The 13,698-nt window shown below is 42.6% G+C and overlaps 2 protein-coding genes across 10 annotated transcripts in view; one reads left to right on the forward strand and one right to left on the reverse strand.

The window, feature by feature from the left end:
- SDCCAG8 (SHH signaling and ciliogenesis regulator SDCCAG8) overlaps positions 1–13,698 on the forward strand; it is a 160,319-nt gene that overhangs the window by 106,907 nt on the left and 39,714 nt on the right. The window lies entirely within an intron of this gene.
- The window catches only part of LOC147023849 (RAC-alpha serine/threonine-protein kinase-like), a 176,522-nt gene that overhangs the window by 8,273 nt on the left and 154,551 nt on the right, over positions 1–13,698 (reverse strand). For all 5 annotated transcript variants that reach the window (XM_085889707.1, XM_085889710.1, XM_085889708.1 and 2 more), the window contains exons 5-6: positions 3,276–3,429; positions 1,043–1,174 (exon numbers count right to left, since the gene is read on the reverse strand). In XM_085889707.1, the coding sequence (XP_085745833.1) occupies positions 1,043–1,174; positions 3,276–3,429 (286 nt within the window). The remainder of the gene's footprint in view (positions 1–1,042; positions 1,175–3,275; positions 3,430–13,698) is intronic.

Genomic DNA, 13,698 nt, shown 5'->3' on the forward strand with positions numbered 1-13,698 from the left:
TAATACGAGGCAAGCCCTGTGGTGCAGGAGCCAAGCTTAAAGCATTTGCATCTGGATGAGACTCTCCGAAGTGCCGTCACCATTCACGACACACCACACCATGCCCATGGTGTGAGGTGTTTACAGATACTGCTGCTCCAAGATATTCCGCAAGAACATTCATTATCGTTAAAAATTAAATCCAAATTAATTATCTATATAAATTTCAATCTAATTAGTATTTTTTTTTTCTAAGTTTTCATTTAATTAAAATGTAGTTACATTTCATTTAATCTGGGTTGGCCTGTTAGTATTCCAATGTTAACCCTATGATGAACGCCAGCTCATGACGTCGGGATGATGGACCTGTACTCTGTACTCTTCGTAGACCATCGTTGCTGCCGAAGCAGCCTCTTGGCATGGGTTATGTTGGATGGTTTCCCATTGCCTTCGCAGCAGTGTCAAGGCAGGAATTTGTAATTTATTCAGGGTGCTGGAGATAGCTCGCCTACTCTTCGCGAATAACACCTTGAGGTGTTTAACGTCCACCAACTAATGTCGGCAGACGGGGCACCCAGTTTAACGTCCATGCAAATGACGGCATGCACACTGATGAATCACCCTGCCTGTGAAACACTGCAATGACAGTTTGTTTATAGCTGGGTCGAGATTCGAACCCAGGCAAGACAACTCAGAGGCCATCCCACCAGCCCTTATGTGGGGAACGCAGGTTCAAATCCCCAATATTTATCAATAATTATCTTCTTACATCCTTATTATTAGTGTAAAAGTACAATGACGTATCATAATGTCTGTGTCCTGCAGGTGGTTACAAGCTCCTCCAGGAAGCGTAGCTCAATGGACAAAACAAACATTTTGTGACCATTTAAAACAAAATATATCACGACAGATAAATATAATTAAAGCAAGTCTTATATGTGGCCTTTTACATTAATGGGAATCCCCAGTATGGCAATTAGATGACCCCACAGAATTACTTGAAAGTATTCAGTACTTTTAGATTAAAAAAAGAAAATTACACTTCTTGCAGTGATGACACTACCTTTGCGACAATGACTTCCTTCTTTAGAATCTTCATGGCGTAGTATTGTCCCGTGGCCTTCTCCCGGACCAGGATCACTTTCCCAAAGGTTCCTTTTCCTAAAAGTTTCAGATAATCGAAGTCGTTCATCGTCTGCAATGCATAGAAAGAGAGAAAAGAAAACCGCGTCAGCTGTTCAGCAGATGCTTACGACCCTTGCTCCAAATTTGGCGGCGCAATCGCCTGTTTGATGTGTCTCAGATGAACCGTACTCATCCGCAACACCGCATATTGCTGCGGCATCGTGATACCGAGTGCCTGTGATCCATACCGTGATCTCAGTCTGCATCAACAGGTACGTTCTCCCCCACCCCCTAAGTCATCAAGAACATCTCTAGAAAAAAATGTTTATCATATATGTGTATATATATATATAGTACACTGAACCCTCTCCACACAACAAATGAAACCTTTACTCAGGTACATCCAGCTTACTTGTGCAACAGGTACACTTAGGTACATGCGGCACTATTACCTTGGTACATCCGGCTTCCTTGTGCATGACCAACCCCCTAATATGGCAATGGTCGATAAAACCACCACCAGCAGTCGTAGTAGTATCTGGCTTCCTTGTGCAACAGGTACGCTTTCATGTTCATGAAAGGTGACATTTTGATTTGATAGTGAAGTACCATACTCTTAGTGGAGTGTTGGTGCTGCTGAAGCACTCAACACTCAAAAGTTTACCTGTGGTTAAATAACTCGTATCCACACATTTGGTAGTTGTAGGAACAGCACATCGGAATTGATTACCGAACACTCTTTATATTAATATTCAACAACACTATCATTGGTGTCGCCAGACCATAGCTCGTTTAGTAAGGAAATGCATGTCAAGTTTGCCAATTTCTCTTTCGAAAACATTACCCTGATGCTGATTATCTTGAATGTTTCAAACTTCACTTTCTTTTCCCCGCACCTCCAATAAAAGCAGCTGCAAATGGTTTGAGCTCAATGTGACATGGGGTCTGGAGAGCGGCCTACAATCTCATAGGGTGTCGCAACCCCCAGCTCTTCACAATATATAACCTATACTTCCCATCAGGCCTCAAATGCTCCACCACACCCACCCCTTCCACCCCAAGCCCCCACCCCAAATGCTTTTAAACAGCTGAGCTGGGGCATTCTTTCCACTTGACTCCACACATGTCCTGCTCACCAGTCCAGCTACCTTAAAAGAACATCTGCCATGCAGAATGCAGGCACACACTGATCTGTTGAACCAAGTGATTTCTTGAATGTTCATTGCTCCTGTCAATGTTCAAGGCATTCATCTGCAGTACTATAGATATGGTTGGTGCTGCTCAATCACATCCTCATCCCCCCCCAACCCCCCCCCCCCAAGTCTCCATAGGCAGTGGAATCCAAGGCACTTAAACTCACTGGCATCTCAACTTAAGACTGCAACACGAGGCCTTCATACTCACTGCAGAAAGGTTGCATTGACTCCATCTTGTAACTTCTGTTGTCTACCACCGAGGGTACTGTCTGCCAATATTTTCTGGTAACCATGAAACATCTCGTGGTGTATTTTGTAAGAGTAGACAATTGTGTGCCAATCGACCAAATCCAAATTCGAAATTCCTGTTCTGAATCTACCGGGGGTAATGCATCAGCGGCACAGCATCAAACAACCACGTCACCAGGCGATGATGGTACCGGCAGCTAGGTGCTGCATACGAATGTTCTCTGCCATTCCACAGCACCACAAAGTTGCATGTAATTTCCTCCAGGAAAACATTCTTCGTTCTTTCTCAGATTCATGCTCACCTCCACTCCCTTTTATCCGACCTGCGAAATCCCTCAGAGAGTCCGTGCTTTCTCACCTTCCATCCAGGTTTTCAAGATGGCAGGCCCGCCACCATTTCATAACATCTCCCATAACTACCCATGAGCTCTTCTGTTTTTGCTAACCCCTCCTCGTTTGTCTACCTCCAGCTTCTTATTGTTCTTCTTCTTTTGTGTTTTTTACACATATTGATGATGTTTTCATGGGCCTTGTCTGATTATTTTCCTCCGCCCAGTTATTTGTTTGTGAACGTTCTCCCCTCGATTGTACTGCTCTTTTCAGAAGCCTCAATGCTTCGGAAAACACACATTGTCAAACTCTTACCCGATTATAATTGGTGAGCAGTTCCCCACAAACTTTCCATAAAAAACAAGTTCTAAACAGACAGCTTTTCAATGAACTCACCACTCTCGAACGAGGTTTGGAAACAGATATGTCCATATCTTCTCCACAGCCCATGTCCTCCTGCGGACTCGGCTTGTGCTCCATCTCCTCATCCTCGTCCTCTTGCTGCTTCAGCCTGTCGGCCACATCCTGGATCACCCGTATCCATTCCTCCCTGTATCCAACGGGAAAAATCAAACGAGCAGCCACCATTTCATCTCTAAGAACGGAGCCATGCTTTCATAAGTATGAGTTCCCTTATCAGGAAATTCCATGCATGAGACCTTTCGGCCCATCTAGCCTACACAATGGTTGCCAACATATGGTTGTGTGTCCGTTCGCTGTCCTTTTTTAGAGTCTCGGGTATGACTTGGCCAGGCTTTGAATCACCGACCTCCCAGAATAGGAGCGGACGCTCTAACCATCACATCACCGAGTATGGTCACGGTGGTGTTTGGTGTGGGACTTATCCATTTCCTCATTGGTCATTTTAACAGGAATGTGATTTCAGCCAAACAACCAAATGGAACCACAAGTACATTACAGATATATCATACCAAGACTGAGTGTCCAGGTTTAGAAATATGACATAGAGCTGCAGCCTCAATATCATTTACATCTTGAGGTTATCAAAATCATCAAAATAACTAAGTGAAATAATAATAACTGAGTGAAGGAGAAAACGTTCACATTCCCTTCGACTGCAAAAATCCATTCTTTGGATCTCAACCGAAAATAATTATCCCTGCATAACAAAGGGGGACCTTCGAGGTCGCGAGACAGTGAGAGAAAACGGAAGGATGAAAGGGGAGAGAAATGAGGGTTTGGGAAGTGTGGAAAAAGGAGGGAAAGGAGGTTGGGAAGAGGCTGGAGCAAAAAGAAGGGAAACAATAGAAATATAAAGTGTTTGTAAGGAAAGGAGCAGGGGGGAATTTTGCCATATTTACCTGCGTCACCGAAGGTGGATAGAGGTTATGTTTTCACCACTGTTTGTCTGTCTGTCTGTCTTTTATGAGCAGGATATCTCAAAGAGTTACGGATGGATTTGTACGAATCTTGGTGGACAGGTTGGGTGTGCAACAAGGAAAAATTGTTCAGGTTTTGGTGAAGATCCAGATCTGGATACTCTAATGTTTTAAGTGATTCTTCACCATTGAGAGATGGAGCCAAAAACGAGATGGAGAATGATATCTCAAAAGGGCTAAGGCTTGCTCTTCTTTCAAAAGGGCTTTGTGTGGGTGGGTGTAGAATAGTTATAGTCATCTTTAAGAGCGTGTGACTCACAATGCTGGTTTTTTTGTTGTTGTCTGTATGTAAAGAGGTTATTTTCCCCCTTCGACCGGATGTTGTAATTGTTCATGACACAGAGGGCGCTATTTAGCATGTGTTAGTACTTCCTGCACACAACGTAAGAAAGGAAGCCATTTTGTGCGAGTGGTGGTCGTCGAGATTCACGTAGGGTCAGGGACGTTACATGTGGTCTCCTGACGGAGAGACCCTGACGTCTGACCCGACCACGCGGGATAGATAGAAGCTTCTCTCGGTTTTCTTTGCAGTCTCAGACCATTCAGAGTGAAACTTTATTTTCTCTGACTTGTAAGAGGATTTGCTGGTCCTAATAGCACCATCGACCATAGGACACTGGTAGGTGAGTCTCATAAACTTCATGTAAATATGTTTTATTCATGTTCGTTTGTAATTTAGCTACTTTTGAGTGAATTGTCAAAAGGATTGTAACAGTAGGAGCAAAATACAATCAAAGCCATGTGATCTCGGTGACTGATTATATAATTGTATATTGAATCGTGAAATCGGTCTTTATCGTTATGTGCCAAACCCTGTTAGATACAAGTGTCAGGACTTATATCAGAAGCTGACTGGCATCACCAAGTTCTGTATGTGTTGCATATCGTGTGTACTGCCTCATAGCAAAGTGCTATGCCACTGTTATATGCAACCAAGGCTAGGCGTGCTGAAACCTACGAGGGTGAGTCAAAAAGTATCCGCAATATATTTTTATTTAAACAATATAACTGCAATTGAGCATGCACAAGAGCATAATTTTTTCCAGATATTCCTCCTTCTTTTCAACACACTTAGTCCATCAACTAACAAGCTTCTGTATGCTCTCAGGAAAAAATGTTTTAGCCGAGTGACGAGCCACACATGCAACACTTCTTTCACTTGTTGGTCAATGGCAAAGTGGCGGCCTCTTAAAGCGTCTGTGAGTAGACCAAACAGGTGAAAGTCCGAAGGGGCCAGGTCAGGATTGTACGGAGGATGCTTCAACAACTCAAAGTTCAATTTCCTGAGGTTTTTCTTAGTATGGGCATTAGTGTGAGGACAGGCATTGTCGTGCAACAAGTAGCCCTCGGCGTTTCCATCGAATAGCTGGTTTCAACGGATCCAGGAGCATTTCACAACAACGGACACCGTTTACTATTGTGCCCCCCCCCCTTGATATTGTTCCAAAATTGGGCCTTGTGAGTCCCAGAAAAGTGTGAACACAAATTTTCTGGCCGATCGTTGACTTTTGAACTTCTTTTTGACTGGTGATGTCAGATGTTTCAACTTCATACTCTGATTTGCTCTCTGGCTCATAATGGTGGATTCGTGTCTTGTCTCCAGTGAAAATGCGTCTCAAAAAAGCATTCCCTTCATGACGAAAGTGGTTCAAAAGGCTTTGGCAGATTATCGCACGGTTGCGCTTGTGCTCTTCTGTGAGTTGTTTTGGAACCCATCTTGCAGAAACTTTATGAAAGCCAAGTTGGTTGTTGATGATTTAATGTGCAGAACCATGACTGATGTTCAGATGTTGTGCCACTTCATCAATAGTCGACCATTGGTTATCCAGAATTGTGGCGCGGACTCGTTCAATGTTTTCTTCTGCCGTGGACGTGGAGGGGCGTCCAGATCGTTCACCATCAGTAACACTTGCACGACCGTTTTTGAACATGGTAATCCAATCATACGCACTCTGCTGAGGTAAAGCACTGTTCCCATATTGTGCTGAAAGTCTGCGATGGATTTCTGTCCCTGGTACACCTTCAGCCCACAAACATTGTATCACTGAACGCTACTCTTCTTTGGTGCAAACAGACAGTGGAGCGGTCATTTTAACTCCTTTACGACGACACAACTACTGACTGCTCAAGGTTGAAACTGGTTCACAATGGTGCAGACAGTTCGTGCTTGTACCTGCAAGTACAATAAGCAATGTAGTCAACACCTCGTCTGCAAAATCAAGGTCAGAGATTTTGACATTCCCAAACGATGCACCGCAGCTTGATGTCTTCGACATCCTCCCCAGAATCCAGTCCACACAAGTGCTGAAAAGTGTGGGGGCAAGTACACACCCCTGATGAACTCCAGTAACAACTGGAAATGTCATCGATGGAACCACCACACCTTACAGCACTCTCAGTACCAGAGTAGAATTCAGAAATCAGATTGATCAGTTTTGCTGGCACCCCACAAAGACCAATAATTATCCAGAGAGCATCCCGATTCACTGAATCAAACACTTTGAGGAGATCAACAAAGAGGAGAGCAGCTCCTGCTGTAGCTATTGTCTGCGTTAGGTGAGGACACAAAGAGAAAGGATACGGTCAATCGTTGACCTCTTTGGTGTAAAGCCCGACTGCTCTGGACGCTGTTGCTCGAGCAGATGGTGGCGGACTCTATCAAGAATTATCTGAGCAAAGACCTTGCCCGGTACTGAGAGTAGCGTCACCATTCTGGAGTTGTTGCAGTCCTAGCGATTACACTTCCTTTTCAAGAGAGGGACAACAAGGCCCCTCTTCCAGTAAGTTGGGATGATGCCTGTGCTCCAAACAGAGCACAGAACTGCATGCAACGACATGATTACAGCATTTCCATCTGCCTTGAGAAGCTCAGCATGGATGCCAAATATCCCAGGAGCTTTACCCCCTTTCAACTATTTCACTGCAGCCTGTGCTTCCACAAACAAAGGTAGCTCACAATTGATTGAAGGGCCAGTAATAGGGTAGTGACACCCGTGTCATCCAACTCCACAGCTGGTGGGTCAGCCTGGTACAGCCGCTCAAAGTATCCAGCCCAGCGGGCCTTCACTTCGGACTCCTCTGTCAAGATCCCATCACCCTCCACTCTAACTGCAGTACACCGAGGGACGGGCTTGGAGGAACGCAATGTGCAAATTCCCTTGTAAGCAGGACGAGAATCACTTGACAACAGGTGATGCTCTACCCCATCACAGATTCCTCGCACATTGGCCTACTTGTACACCCTCAGCACACATACAGTTTTTCACCTCAACTCCCTGAACAGCTCAGCTCTGCCATTAAGCCTGGCCCTACTACTCTGGTCAATGGTATCCAGCGTCCCTTGGAAGATAAAGTTCTTCTTCGCCTGACAGTGTGTTCCAAGACAACCACCGGCAACATCAAGGATGGGAATCTTGAAGGCACTCCACAACTCTTCAGGATTCTCCAAAACACCCAGACCCCCCAAATCTCCACTCAGCCTGTTCACAAACTCCTCAGCTACCCTCTCATCCTTGAGCTTGCCAACATCCAGCCGAGGATAACCACTCAGAATTTGTACGACTGGATGGTTCGTCAAGTCAGACATACACATGGTTGATGATGTCATCTTTCAAATTCACACAAAATGCAGGTGGTAATGCAATTACGTCATTGTAAAGGTTACCCTTGACAGAAGACAGGCGCCCCTCCCCCCGCTGCACTAACCAATCAGCATAATGCTCAAGTCGTTTTCGACTTCCTCCATCCGCACCATCACATACATTGAGCACACACATATTTGTTCTTAAAGTTAGCATCGTGTAATGTCACTACAATGCAGTTTTTCATGCAGGCGTTAACGATATTTGGTCACCTCTTTCGTCAGACCACCGGAAGAATTTGACGATCAGTACACCGCTTCTCATTGAGTCATTAATAATACACCGCGTTAATCCAGGAACTTTGCAGTCTCGGCGAAGGAATTGCAGTGTTACTATTATAGTTACGACATTATTATTAGGGCAATTTTTTGTTGCGCTAAAAAAACTTTATTAAACTCCCGAAGCTAGCAAGTACGCAATGATACAACATTTTGATGAATTCAGCAATGATATGACATTTTACAAGGTTTTTAAAGTCAGCATTAAATCAAATTGCTCAAATTCATGGTTCACTGCTGTGATTGTAATAAACAGAAATATATTTCTCAAAGTTTTTGGGCGAGAAGTTACAGTCCTTCGCTGGTAGTTTTTTTAACATCGAAAAAGACCGTTCAACGCTCAATGAAGTAACTTGACACTTTTGCAACTTTGCGTACAAACTTGGCGGAATGTCATCTCGTGCCAGATCCATGATCTGCTTTATGTCCTCGTTCTGCTCAAAACGCCTCTCCAAATAAGACGCTATCCCACATGGATCACTGCCGAAGCTGAGCGATTTCAGATCGTTGAAAGCATCAGAGATCATATTCGTAGAACTTTCGCATTTAGTAACCATCTCAATCAGGCACTTGTAGTCACGATCGATACTGAACAAGTCCTTCGCCAGGTGTTCTGATGCTATCGCTTCCTTCGCTCTGGTAACAAGCAAACCATCACCTTGAAATTCCCCAACGATTATCTTGACTACTGGCAAATTGTCATCATAGTAGAAAGCCACAGTTAACCAGCTTGCTCAGCGGGTTACGATGGGTTGAGGTGTGTATCCAATAGTGGCAAACAACTCCTTACGGTCTTTCTTCTTGACGACAGCACTCGACCCTGGCGATCAGATTATTGACGTCAGAGAAGTGAGCTCAAACCTTTTTGGTGCAGTTATGAAGTAGATGTGCAGTACATGTGACATGGAATAGTCGTGGGTATATTTGCTTGAGGAGGCGACCAGCAGCTGTCATGTAGCGTGCAGCGTCACCTGAGTAGAACAAAATTCGATTGATCAGACTGCAGTGTTCTGATGGCATCATCCACTGCATGTATAACTAACTGTCTATGAGTTGACTGAGGCTGGAAGCTGCTTGCAGTGCAGCAGGAAAGTCTTTTCTGGTGAATCGACATTGCCCACGAGGGTGATAATGTACTTTACGTCTGCCACCTCTGTTTCATCGATGACCATAAACATGTTCTTCCCCTTGACCAAGTTCTGGATCCTCAATGTTTCTTTCTCTGCCATTGATGCCACTCGCGATTGGCAACAGGACTCCGAAGGTGCATTGTAGCCCATGAATTGAAATAGTGACCATCTCCGGATTATTGAGTTTGTAGAGAGGTATATCAGCTGAGAGAAAGCTCGTAGCTACGTGATCAACAAATTATTGTCCCTTTCTCACTTTCTCAGCTAGCAGCAATGTCTGTCGAGGTTCATTTTCAGCATCCTTGGCTCTCGTGTGTTTTGTATTGTCGCGATGGTTCAGAACACTGGACCGTCGTCCGTGGCACACGACTGTAGAACATAGCTTGCAGAATACACTGTTCCCAGAAGTTACTACAAACTCAGTTGTAAATTCTGCTGCATCGGCTCGTACTTTTGCAATGGAAGAAGCAGCTTCATGAGCAGAATTGGCAAGCAAAGCTGACGTCCTTATAATAGGGATTAAACTCGATATTTAAGTAAAAAGAGGTAAGATATAACAACTTGAGAGCAAACAGGAACACCACAGCAACACATGACAGGAAGCTCAGCTTCAATTCAATGCCTCAGCAACTTCAGCCACAGCAACTCATTCAATGCACAGGTGATACTCGATCAAAATGTTCTTTTTATCACCGCCTCACGCAGGAACGACGCCACATGGCCGAGCATTTAGCCAGTCAAGTGTGATTAACACCAGATGTTTCGCTGATAATGGACACACACACACAAAATATATATATATATATATATATATATATATATATATATATATATATATATATATATATATATATATATATATATATATATATATATATATATATATATATATATATATATATACAGTAGACTAGGTGTAAGTCGGCAGCGTGTAACTCGTCACTTCGCCTAAGTCGGCAGCGTCAAAAAGTCCCGAATTTATCTCATGTTAAATCCCTTTGAATAAAGGATCATCCCTCTGTAAGTCGTCATCTCTAAGTCGTCACTTCGTCTAAGTCGTCAGATGTTGTCCATTCCCACGTAATGGAAACTCAAGTAAATTACCACTCCTAACTCATCACACGGAACTGCTGCCTCGTGAGAAGCCCGATTTCATGGAATCGTGATGCTCGCTCATTGGTGTACACCGCCAGTGATAGGCTATTTATAACTGCGTACACACGTTGATCGCACTGCAGGCAGGACAATGGCGACTAAGCATAAGCTTACAACTAAAACCTACCAAGAAAAATACGACATTATCCAGTTTTGTGAGGCAAATCCACTGATGAAGAAAACAGCCATAGCTGAGAAGTTGGACATCAAACGGCAGACATTGAACGATATCTTGAAGAATAAGGGCAAGATATTTGGACAAGTGGAGAAGATCGTGAGGCCGGTGGGAAGTGTGAAATGTGTGTCCTTTGAAGATGTCGATGACGTGCTCATCATCTGGTTTCGGCAAATGTTGGCTCAGTCAAATATTCGGTTTCGGCCGATTCAGCCAAATATTCGGCCGATACTGTCTTTCGGTGGAGGATTGCCCAGCCAACATCATGGAATACAATGACCGGTTTGAATCCTTTCTCATGCACCAGATGCCCAAGAGTTTGAGGCAGTCAAACATAATGGATTACTTTGCGAAGAAGTAAAGGATCGATCGAGCTTAGTGTTGAAGTCCGATCATGGTTTTATATTGGCTTGTTTTGTACATTACCGCACTCACTTACACATAGGCATTGAGTGGTAATCATCACCACGATGACTGTGTGTCATGTAATTTGTCACCATACCATCACCGATGGTATACGAGTTGTCTTATAGAGTTGTTCATTATCTTTACTTTTGATAAACTGATTCATGAATTCCATCTTTGCTTGATCACTTTCCAACTCATCAACTCACCCCCACCTATGCCCCGAGGATTGTGTTTTCCTTTTGGTACAATCGCCGGCTCTCACACATATAATATGTGTCCAGGCCACGTGCGACTTCATCCTCCACCCCACAGTCATCATGAATGTTCGCATGCGCGCAAGTCATCACATTTCTAAGTCGTCACTTTTTTCTCGGTCCCGATGGTGACGACTTACGCCTAGTCGACTGTATATATATATATATATATGTGTGTATATATATATATATATATATATATATATATATATATATATATATATATATATATATATATATATATATATATGTATGTGTGTGTGTATATATATATATATATATATATATATATATATATATATATATATATATATATATATATATGTATGCACACACACACACAAATATACATAAATTACACACACACACACACACATATATACATATATACCTATATATATATATATCCACATATATTTTATGTTAAAAAGATTAAAAATTTTGACACCACCCTTCACTCCCTCCTTTCCTGTATATATATATATATATATATATATATATATATATATATATATATATATATATATATATATATATATATATATATATATATATATATATATATATATATATATGATGGATTTGCATTCCCTCTTCTTGTTTGTTTTTTTTTTTTGTTTTTTTTCTCTCTCTCTCTCTCTCTCTCTCTCTCTCTCTCTCTCTCTCTCTCTCTCTCTCTCTCTCTCTCTCTCTCTCTCTCTCTCTCTCTCTCTCTCTCTCTCTCTCTCTCCAAGCCCTCCCCCTCCCCCTCCCTACTTACTTGTTACGTAATCCTTTTGTTTCCATATCATCACACGCTTCACTACTCTCCTTTAACCCCTCTATTTTCCCTCTTCACTTCCCTCTTCAATTTCCTTCCTATAAGCCTGTCCTCCTACACCCTTCCTGTTTACATTATATTTACGTGATCCCCGAAAATAACCGTTATCCGAGAGCAAATTCGAAGATCCCTGTATGGCTGAGTGTGAACAATCCGTTTGAACCGTTTCAACAAGTGTGAACCGTTTCAGTCTATAACTGACAAAAGTCTGAAAAGTCAGAGTGAGAGATTAAATCAAGCAGATATATTGCTTAAATATTACTTTCTAATAAATTGTGCAAATATTGCACCGCAGTTTTTAATGGACAAAACAAATACTTCTTTGACACAAAACAAATATTTGTGACAAATAAAATTGCTGGAGGTGCTTTTCTCACAGATGCCACAAAGCACACGGCTGTGAACTCCTCCCTTGTAAGTCATATATGACATTCCCAGCTTGATTCATGACTGTGTGTAATAATAGACATAATAATAGGATATACTGCAACATAGAAAATGAGTGCGTACCCATGCCATACACGTACCGTACATGCTTGTACTCAGCTTTCACCACAGACATTCATACAAAGTACATTGCTGTGTTTCTGTGTAAACAGGTGCAAATGTTCTCTTGTCATCATTAGTGTATTTTTTATTTTACCTGTCCATTTGAGCAGGTTCATGGAAGCAGAACTGTATTCGTACATGTGGTTTTTAAATATCATTAATTACCTCTGCCACCGAAGATGGACGGAGGTTATGTATTCACCCCTGTTTGTTTATCTGTCTGTCTGTGAGAAGGATATCTGAAAAAGTTATGGATGGATTCGGACGAAACTTGGTGGACAGACAGGATTGGGTGTGTGATGAGGACGCATTGATTCGATTTTGATGAAGATCTGGGTCTGGATAAGAGAATGTTTCAAGTGATTCTTCACTATTGAGATGGGGCCAAAAACGATGTATAACACATTATTTCAAAACGTCATGCATTAGTTATCACAAAACTAGGTGGATGAGTAGGTTCGATGACAAGAACAAGCCGATTGATTTTGGTTCAGGTCCGGATGCAGATCCGGCCTATCAGTGGGACACAAAATGTAGAATGTTCAGCCTGGCGGAGGTATGCGCTCCACCGTGCCATTGTAGTTGTCTTTGTGAGATTAGTTACGGCTCAATCAAGCAATCCTGAACCACCCTATCAAAATGTTGTACACGAGGATGATGGAATCGTGCTCGGCAACTGCAAACCCTTTAACATTAGCAAATATTTTAATTTTTTTTTTAATGTCAAATTACGTGAGCAATTCTTTTTCCTTTGGGAAAAATAAACAAACAAACAATAAAATTCCACCAAATCGACCGAAAGGACGAGTTAGTAAAGTGGTTTAAACACATTCCAGTGCTCATCGAACTAGACTGCACAATGTGCGGGTGACCGAACAGCCCCCTGCACAATATTCCCCATTCGGAATCCGTTACCTCCAAAATGAACCACACAGTGGAAGGGAAGGAAGTCTGATGGAAGGGAACCAAAATGAACCGCAGATGGGAAGTCTGATCAGGGCTACAGGTG

Source organism: Eptatretus burgeri, chromosome 7, assembly GCF_056783735.1.
Source record: "Eptatretus burgeri isolate ZD-2024b chromosome 7, Ebu_testis_v1, whole genome shotgun sequence".
NCBI classification, from domain to species: Eukaryota; Metazoa; Chordata; class Myxini; order Myxiniformes; family Myxinidae; genus Eptatretus; species Eptatretus burgeri.